The 9,484-nt window shown below is 45.8% G+C and overlaps 1 protein-coding gene across 3 annotated transcripts; it reads right to left on the minus strand.

The window, feature by feature from the left end:
• Positions 1–3,522: 3,522 nt before the first annotated feature.
• Positions 3,523–8,869, minus strand: LOC147427032 (two-component system protein A-like). Of its 3 annotated transcripts, XM_086498439.1 has the most exons (9): positions 7,787–8,858; positions 7,508–7,548; positions 7,045–7,415; positions 6,801–6,938; positions 6,524–6,717; positions 6,055–6,404; positions 5,036–5,420; positions 3,970–4,311; positions 3,523–3,898 (listed from the first exon to the last, which is right to left on the minus strand). In XM_086498439.1, the coding sequence occupies exons 1-8, from the start codon at positions 8,096–8,098 to the stop codon at positions 4,087–4,089; spliced, it is 2,016 nt and encodes a 671-aa protein (XP_086354565.1). In that variant the 5' UTR covers positions 8,099–8,858; the 3' UTR covers positions 3,523–3,898; positions 3,970–4,086. The 3 variants fall into 3 exon arrangements, with proteins under 3 accessions (XP_086354565.1, XP_086354564.1, XP_086354563.1); XM_086498438.1 differs by lacking the exon at positions 7,508–7,548 and having other exon boundaries at positions 8,735–8,869; XM_086498437.1 differs by lacking the exon at positions 7,508–7,548 and having other exon boundaries at positions 7,703–7,859.
• Between the last annotated feature and the right edge of the window lie 615 nt (positions 8,870–9,484).

A 9,484-nucleotide genomic window follows, 5' to 3' on the forward strand; every position in this document is an offset into this window, starting at 1 on the left:
GAGTACTCGGGATTCTTGGCTTGCAACCTGTGTTTAAGAAGGCTTTGTTGTTACCCAAGCTCAACTCCTTCCTGCAGGTGCACTCCTTGACGGCCTTGCGCTCACACCAAAAGTTGCTTTTTCCCACCTCACATCCATTGGCCTGCCACTAAGTGCAAGGTCCGCTCTCAATGAGTAAAAAAGAGGAATGAGGAGAGGCTAGACAAGCCCTTCTTTCTTGGGTTACCTATCACTCTTCAAAAACACAGATTAAGAATTGACACGCCCAAGTCGCCTTGGATGACATGCAATCACAAGAATTCTTTGTGCTTCTTTCCTTGAGTAATGAACCGAACACTACCTAAGAGCTCTGTAAACAATGTAATGTGCAACTAAAGTGAACGATGGTGTATGGCTCACGATGAGTGATTAGTGGGTGCTCAAGGTTCCTTCTATTGATGAGAAGGGAGAACCTTCCTTGACTTAATGAGAGAATGTGCAATGACCAAACAAGAGAGTGGAATGCAAACTGTGAGTGAGAGTGCTATAGAGAGAGAGAGAGAGAGAGAGAGAGAGAGAGAGAGAGAGAGAGAGGGTCCCAAACCCCCCTCCAAGGGCCCCCCTCCCTAGCAATAGAGAGGTATTTGACGACGACGATGATGTTGATGACGATGATTTCAAGGGCTGAAATCTGAAAATGCTAGGTCTACTGCTCTGGATCTCTGAGTCGTGCTGGGAGGCAAGAGCTGATCTGCTCTACCGCCAAGGCTTGCAAGGGCTGAGAATGCAAAAACGCTGACTGCTTAAGGCTGAAAACAAAAAACGTTGGCTGATTTGGGCTGAAAACTAAAAACACTATCTGACCCGTTGCGATAGGTGAGATGCGGTGAGGATATGCTACCGGGTGGTGCGGTATGGCGAGGCTAAGGGCTGAAAATTGAAAACGTTGGTCTTCTTGATGCAAAACGCTGGACTGATCCTCGAGAACACGCTAGAGATGCCTAAGGTGGTGTCTGTTTGCTGGGTGCTTGCCTCCTTGTGTCTCTGTCTTCTTCTACTCTCTACTGGCACCCTGGTCAACAAGTGGGTCGAGCAGTGCTAGAGGAAGACTCCATGATTCTTGAAATTAAATAATGGGAAAAAGTCACTTATAAAATCAGTGCCAATAAGAGGTGGTTCACATGCGGTCGCAAACTGGGCCATGCATTGGAACATGCTCATGTTGGGTGCTGGCTACTGATGCTAATAATCCTTGGTTGTGCAATCAAAGGGTATGCAACTACTCTAAGTGCCTGGACATGTATGGCCTACTTACAGGCTCACAACGTTGCCAAAACACTTCCTAGGCTACCTAAACCCTAGAAGTAGGAACAGCTTGTCCACATACACATAGGGTTAGATGTGCATGTGACATTGCCTCACACGATTCAGGCCTGGATCCCTCAGCCAAGCGGCCCCTAAAGGCCTTCCACTCTCTGGATCTTTACAGAGTTGCGCATAGTAGGCCTGAGCAAGAGGTAGGAAAATCGGTTTGTGTTGAGCTTGCTTCGAGACTGGGAGCAGCTGCGGGCCTTGAGAAACATCAGCCCACATGCATTGAAGAGCGGTTGAGGCAACCACTTGTTCGAAACCCCTTGGTCAGTACACAGCGAGGTCATTTGATTGATAGTAGGCCTCACGTCTCCTGAGGGGTCCAGCCCGTACTTTTGGTGACTGATTGCAGTTCTCAGTTCTCAGTTCTTCCCGAGGAGATGCAGGACATTCAGCTGCGTAGCATGAGGGGAGCGCAGAGCATGTACTAGGACATTATAGAGGCTATCCCAGCAAAGTGGCAAACCCCCCAGGAGTCAGTAGCAACCCGCTAGATGGGGGTTTTCGTTAAATTTCGGCCTGCTAGCCCTCATGGCAAAGCAAGTGAAGCCGGTTGCCGGTTGAAAACAACCGGCTAGCAAGGTTTGACCAAAAGGTCAACACGGACTACACACGGCCAGGTCGAACACAGGAACTCTAGCCCAAGATGAGAGGCCCTCACCGCTACGCTAGGTGCGTGCGCTTGCGATGTCAATGACGCCTGCACCTCATATTTTAAAAGCTTGTGGTGCCCCCCCAAAAAGCGCCGTTACCGGCTGTGCAGGTCAGCTTCACCTACACAGGTCAGCTTCACCTACACGCATGCAAGCTAGCCGAAATTTATCCATAGCCCTGGATGGGGGCCTTCACGTGCCTGGAGGTCCTCATCTCAGTCAGAGCCTGTACAGCCACAGGGTCTTGTAGTTTCTTCGAGATACAAGAAGAGGGTAGACTCCACAGCATCTCTATCGAGGCACCAGAGGTAGCTGAGTGCTGCTTTCAAAGGATCCGAGTAGTGGGCTTCTGTGAGAGGAAACGTGTCATTGATCCTGGCCCTACTGATCTTGAGACTGGCCACTGGCGCCTTTGGGCTTGGGAGAGCCGTCCTTTGGCTCGTGTGTAATGGGATCCAGGGGAGTGGTTTTCGCAGGACCCCTTTGCCTCAGCAGACCACCCAGGGACTCCCTTCTTTTTGTACACAGCTCTGCTGAGTCGTCACATACTGACAGCTCGGACAGAGGCTTTCCCTGCTGTAGTGACCCATGCGCATCTTGTGGCCATCCGCTTGAGACCCAGCGACATTGTTTGTGGGATTGTCCCATGGCACAGCAGGTGGGGCTTCGGATCCTGCAATTAATGCCTGTGCTCTCTACAGCCCGACAGTACACTTGGGGTGCTGCTGACTGGTCCACCCTTACGGGCCCAATACTTCCCATTCGAGATGGCTTTAGTCAGCAAGATGATTGTGATACAGGATGGCACGCCTACGCTTCAGCCAGCCACATAGATCATCCCTCAGATGGGGAGCAATGATATAGAGAGGTGCTGGGAGCTTATTTGCGGCCTGACACTCAGGTACATTTGGAGAGCCCGCATCTTCGAGGCTCGCCTTGTCCCACCGACGGAGACTGTTCGTGACTTTTGGCTAGAGCTGGTCCACACACTCGGGGGCCAGTTCGAGCGTCTCCAAGGTAGCTCTGCCCGCATGCGGGAGCGCCGGGAGGCTTTTCTGAGATTGTGGCGGCCTGGACCTTTCTTCACCATTATTCAAGGGCAGTTTGTAGCCCATTGGGCAGGTTTGTCAATTACTGAAAGGATCTTTTTTCAGAAAAAAAAAAAAGCTGCAGCTATGACACATCAAAGACAATCCTTCTTGAGTCCATAGAAACCTGTTGAACCGGACAAGTTAACTCAAAAGAAGACCAAGAAGCAGAGATGAAGAAGAATAGAACTTTTATCGTATACCGAATCGCAAGAGACCTCAAAGGTCTATCCAACGAGTCTGGGAACTCAGGACCTGTTACCCAAGAGGAAATGGGACAACCAAGCTACCAATCCTAAGAATTCACCAGAAACCAGAGGAACCTGCATCAAATCAACCCATTTACAAAGAGAGACTATTCATGAAGAGAGAAACTAGCTTGGCTCCCATACTTATTCATTTCTTGTTCATGGTATAAGAGCTCTTGCAAAGAACAGTAACATGATCCTTCCCATTTAATATAGGGTTACAACAAGGAGCTGATCATCAATGCACAGTGTTTCCACCATGCCTTATGGTGCTTTACAGGAAAAATACTGGCTCATACACAACTCATTTGCCTGTCGCTATCCTTCTTATTCAGGCTTTCTTTCTATAAATTCTTACATCTGCCTTTCAATTTACATCTTTTGAAGAGGGGAAATTGCAAGCAGCATGGGTGTAAATAATTGAAGGGAAACCACCTCTTGAGGACTATTTTGCTCATGGAAGCTCACAGCAATAATAGGCAAGTATTTATACAAGTACATATATCACAGCTTCTCCCTCCCATGTGCCACAGACATCCACTCATTCCTTACACATGTCCTGTTAAGAGAAAACAATCTTTAGGACCATGGAGGGTGAAGAAGTAAAAAAAGATGAACATTAGTGCTTACAATCTTTTGTCGCATTTTGTGCCAACCTGCACGACTATCCCTCACCAATACAGTCGAGCCTTATATCCATCCGAAGCGGCATTCTCCTTAATATCTGACTCACATCTTCTACATTGACTACTCAGAATTAGGAAGTATAGAGGTTGGCACAGGCAATTTCTCCATCTTTGGAATTAAACCATAAGCCTCTAGTAGCTTCACAAGTTGATGTCGAGAGATGGGTTTTGTGAAAAAATCATCAACACCGGCTGATATGAATTCATTCCTATCACTGTTGAGAGCATTTCCTGTCAATCCAATAATGGGAGACTTCACTCCCATAGCTCTCAGCTGCCTTGTGGCCTACATAGCACGTGTACCACCATGAGAGTCTAAAAGACATGCGTCTTTCCAAATTCATGCATGTGTAGCTACATGAATCCTTGAAAACAACAATATACCTATAAAGAAAAGTGCAAGCTATCATCAACTCGCAAGAGTCATCATGCTAAAATAAAAGCGAAAAATCATGCATGGTTTTGACTTCATATTACAACATCTCCACAAATGTCATCATTCCCCAATCATGGGATGCAAAGCTAGGTACCAACATACACACCAATGAATAATACACCCCAATGAATAGCCTATATTACCAAATCAATTGCAACTACTTCTGAGATGGGACTAAACACCCATAACAGAACAGTTCTAAGCAGTTCGACTTTTTTTTTTTTTCTTTTAAAGACGGTACAAAGCAAAGAGCAAAAAAATGACTTACTGTAAAAAAGACTAAACAAGGAATTCATGATCCTATCTTCTACTGAACATGTCATGATGGACACTACCGTGTGCATTTCGCCAGAAAATTACAAAGAAAATGATACATCCACTCAGATCATATCAGGAGAATGTGACATTTGATCTACCATTCTATCAGCAGAGAAAGGAGCCAAAGCTACGTTATCTCTATTCCTCACCTACAGCCTAAATTATCGGATACAAGCACATACACATGGTGCGATTCTCTAACCTCGTGTCCATCCAACACCACTGATATGCTTCCGTTCAATCACCATTCTCTTACCTCATGTCCATCCATCACTGGCATTTCCTTGTCCACAAGAATCATGTCATACGACCTGCCCCCAGATACAAGTTCAACTGCTTGTTTGCCATTTTCCGCGTCATCACTGTCGAGATTGAAACTTTCTAGAAGCTTTTTTATGATCTTTCGATTGAGAACATTGTCTTCAACAACTAAAACTCTCAGTTTGTGCCCCAAAGAGTCAGCTGGTGGGCACCTAAAGACTGGATACTTATTCTTCGTGTCTGCTAAAGACTTTTGGATCTGTTCACCATCATTGTCCTTCAAATATTCCACGAGTTGGAAAGGCATTGTGAACTCAAAAATGCTTCCTTTCCCTACTTCAGAGAATACACCTATTTTTCCTCCTGCAAGTTCCACAATCCTGGGCACAGACAAAATTGCACATAATAAGCAAATGTTGAATTCAGATAATTTTTGAAATCCAGCCTGACAAGCTTTGCTTGAAACTTGGGCATACCAGGAGCTTAAAAGGGTCTGATTATGCATACAGCAGCTGAGAATATCATGTGAAGACTCATAAGCTCTCAAGAAAATTTTAAGAAGCTCTTTAAAGCCCTAGTCAATAGAATAAAATATTAAGAGATAAAGCTTATGTTTTGGCCATGGATAGATGGTTTTTGCAAGATCATGATTTTACAGGAGCTCAATGCCTTTTGTGCAGCTCCTAAAAGGGCCCTTGGTCCTACGGGTTCCACAAAACATTCTTGTAAGAAGCTTTGCATCTAAATGTATTTTTGTGTGCTCCAAACAACCCTTTGCAAACACAGGACATGAAAATTACCACTCCTTGAATTTATGGAGAGCCTTATGGACGGCATATGTATGTCACTTGAGAAAGTGTGAAAGAAAGGTGTAAACGCTTCAGACTTTTGATACAGAGTGAACAATGGGCATTGTGATCAAACGATAGAACGTGGTAGTAGTAACTCCTTCAATCCTCAATGACTTAATTAATCTAAACAAACATATTACTGCATTAACCAGTAGACAACTACCTCTTTGCAAAGCTTAGACCCAGGCCTGTCCCACCACCTCCTTGCGATGAGCTCGCACTAATCTGAATGTAGGGCTCAAAAAGAATCGCCTGATCTTCTTTTCTGATCCCTATACCCGTATCCTCAACAAATACTGTGATGCTTGCAACTTTATCTGTGGTTTTTACTGACAAGCACTTGCCACTTTTCGAAAGCCCAAGTTGCCGTATAAATGTCTCCTTCTCCTCCAAAAATGTCCCATCACTGGATGCAGAATCAATACTTGAAGTGTTTGTGCACACAATTCTCAGTGTTACTCTGCCACCACGAGGAGTAAACTTTGTGGCATTTGAAAGATAGTTTGCAAGAACCTTCAACAATATGTCAAATGCAGGATCAAACATGGATCTCCTTACACAAATTACCAAGAACGATAAAGGTTTCCTACTGAAAACTGGCCTGCCCAATGAATAGATAATTGAGTATGCACCTGACGCACACGATGCTGGTCTCCAAGAAGATCATAGCTTGATAGCAGCTGCTTTGTGGAAGGGTCTATGCACAAAGAGAACTGAACACCCTTCGAGGCCATTGTATCCTTAAAAGCCCATACCAAAGAGCTGACCATCTCGCCCATATTAAATGGCTGCTTCTCTAGATGCAACTTTCCAGCTTCAATTTTTCCTGCAACAGATGAAGCACAGCAATCAAATGAGAATTATCTTCCAAAGAGAATCACTAAAGGGGAATCAAGTGCAGGTAATTACCCATGTCAAGAACATCGTTAAGGATGCGAATCATAGAGGCTGAAGATAAGTCCATCATGTTCAAAATCTCATGCTGCTCGTCTGTAATGTCCGAAGCCAATAAATGGCCAATTCCCAGCATAACCGCATTTAAGGATACTGCACACATCCAGCACAAGGTGCATACTCATCGCTCTACCCTTCCCAAAAATGAACACAATTTTTTCCCAAAAAGCTCTCTGAAGAGGAGAAAGACTGCAATTACCTCGTATTTCATGGAAAACATAGCTGATAAAGTGCCTCATTTTGCTAATCCTGTCAGCATTATCCCTTTCTCTTTCCTCGAGTGCAGCACACCCTTTCTCTACATGCTGTTTTCTGTGTAGGAAAGCAAATGCCCAGGTGTCAATGAGGTGTAAAACCCTTGCTGACTGGGTAGATCTCAGATGCCAAAGAAGCATATTTGTAGCAGCAATGAGCATAACAATGGGAAAGATGGTCCGCAAATCAATGGCAATCTTAATCGATGCTGATTGAGCAGAGACGGTCGCAAGGAACAAAAAGGGCACGACAATGGACAGAAGCAGGGTAGCCTGCCATGCCATTATTGGAGCTGCACTCAACAACCATGGCAAGCTGATTGAAACAAGCAAACCCAAAACCCATCGTCAGCATTTTGATTAGATTCAAGAAAAAAGCCTGGGACAAGCCAAGACAAAAATGCTGACATGAACAAAGGAGGCGAAAAGTAGAAGCACAATCCTCGGTTCTGCACAAAATCGAGCAAAAGGGCACCCAATAGCAACATCACACAAATGCTATGGAAGAATGAACATAAGTGTACTCCTCCCAGTCATCCAGTAGCCCTTTAGGATGAGAACAAGCAGAAAAATGAAGCTGACAAAGATGGAAATAGTCTGTGCCTTGCATTGAGACCAAACAACATGCTCTCTTTCACTAGGCCAGCACCAGAGAAGATGATCAGCTGACTTCCTGTTTTCTAGCACCTGTTCTGTAGAGGGTAGTTTCGCAGGGTCTTCATGTGAAGGTTGCTGAGGAGAGCTGTTCAATTGAAAGTTACAATCTTCTGAAAACTTTGCTATTTTTGAAGAATACTGACCGGATTTTGAGTTGATGAGAAGGCCATTCATTGTACTGTTAACATTTTGGGTGGCATTTTCAGAGATGACAACATGTGCTCTGTTTCTTTCACATAAATTGTGAGTGCTACTTGAATTGGAGCATGCGGTGGGCAAAATACAATGCTGCTTAAGAGAGCCAGGGATGACTGGCCTCGTCCGCTCCTGAGCTCTTACCATCTGTGCCGCATCTGTCAATATCGCACAAAGGAGCCTTTTCAGGAGTATCAATGGAGCAAACCTCCCTAGGCTTTAACAAGGCTGGCCTGCATAAAGAAATGCAAATCCTGATTCCTCCCCTGCACCCATCATCACCGTCTTCTTCAACATCAATAAGTGCATCTGAGGGGCAGCCCGCATCATGTTTCACATGGCGGCGTGGAATGCAGGTTTGTGTGATGGAGAGTGTACTGTCGGCGCTGACCACTTTGCCGCCGTAACAATCCGGATACTGCTGACACTAACATGGGCCGGTTGAAGATATTTGAGACCCGCGATCGCAAGGTGATCTCAGCGTGTCGTAGAGCAGGAGGTGTAGTCATTTAGGAGGGAGGGAGGGTAAAATTGCGCAGGAACGCCTCTTGTTTCTTCTTGATTTACAAGCTGTCATAGCACATGGTTAGCAAGAAGCTCCTACCAACCAACAAAGAGACACAGCTAAGAGATGCGAGCACAAAAGTCGGCGACGAGCAAGAAGCGCACGAGTATTATTATACACACATGTACGTGCAGAAAACAGGACGCAAAAGCGCAGCCGCAGACTAAAAGGTCAGCTCAAATGGCGTGCGACCGCCATGACAAAACACACAAGCCGACCTGGGCCGCGCGCAGCCTGCAGTTTTGGCGAAAATGCGATGCCGCCGCCAATACACCCAGCCGACGCCAACTTGCAGGTATCGCTAGGTGTGCGCGCGTGACACAGAGAGAGAGAGAGAGAGAAATGAAATGAAATGAAATGTTATATTAACGTCTTCAAAAGGCCACAATGACCTATGAGACCCGAAAGTTACAAAGTGGTGGATCTGATACAAAGTCAGAGTAACAAAATAACCTAACAATAGTACAAAACAAAGATATATACTATGGGGTCCTAAGTTGGTCGATGTGAGCCAGGCAAAACAACTAAGCAGAATAATGGGCGGCTTGTTGGGATATCTGAATCACAAGGGATCTAGCATCGGTCGTTGGTGAATCTCATCAATTTCCTCCATGGTTAGTAGTCTGACCGGGCGTCGTGTATGCCTGGCCAGCGAGCTCCGAATTTTCTATCGTGGCCTTCGTCGATGCTTTGTAGTTCTTCGCAGTCGGCGGGTGCCTAGATTTTCCCAGTTCAATTGCTCGGTCAATCAGTGTGCCTCTGGTGTGAGACGGGGGGGAGCTCTGTTGTGGGAGTGGCTCTTGCGGATGTCCCGTGTCTGCTCTGAAGAAGTCTGTGATCCGTCTTTGAGGCTGGCTAGCCTCGCCATTCATCAGGCTATCTCTGTGTCTGCGCAGCTCGAGCAAGAACAAACCCAGGCATCTCTGATCTTCGTATCCCACGACTCTTGAGAGTGGCCCAAAACCCTC

This window comes from Adiantum capillus-veneris, chromosome 24 (genome assembly GCF_014529385.1).
Source record: "Adiantum capillus-veneris isolate H3 chromosome 24, ASM1452938v2, whole genome shotgun sequence".
NCBI classification, from domain to species: Eukaryota; Viridiplantae; Streptophyta; class Polypodiopsida; order Polypodiales; family Pteridaceae; genus Adiantum; species Adiantum capillus-veneris.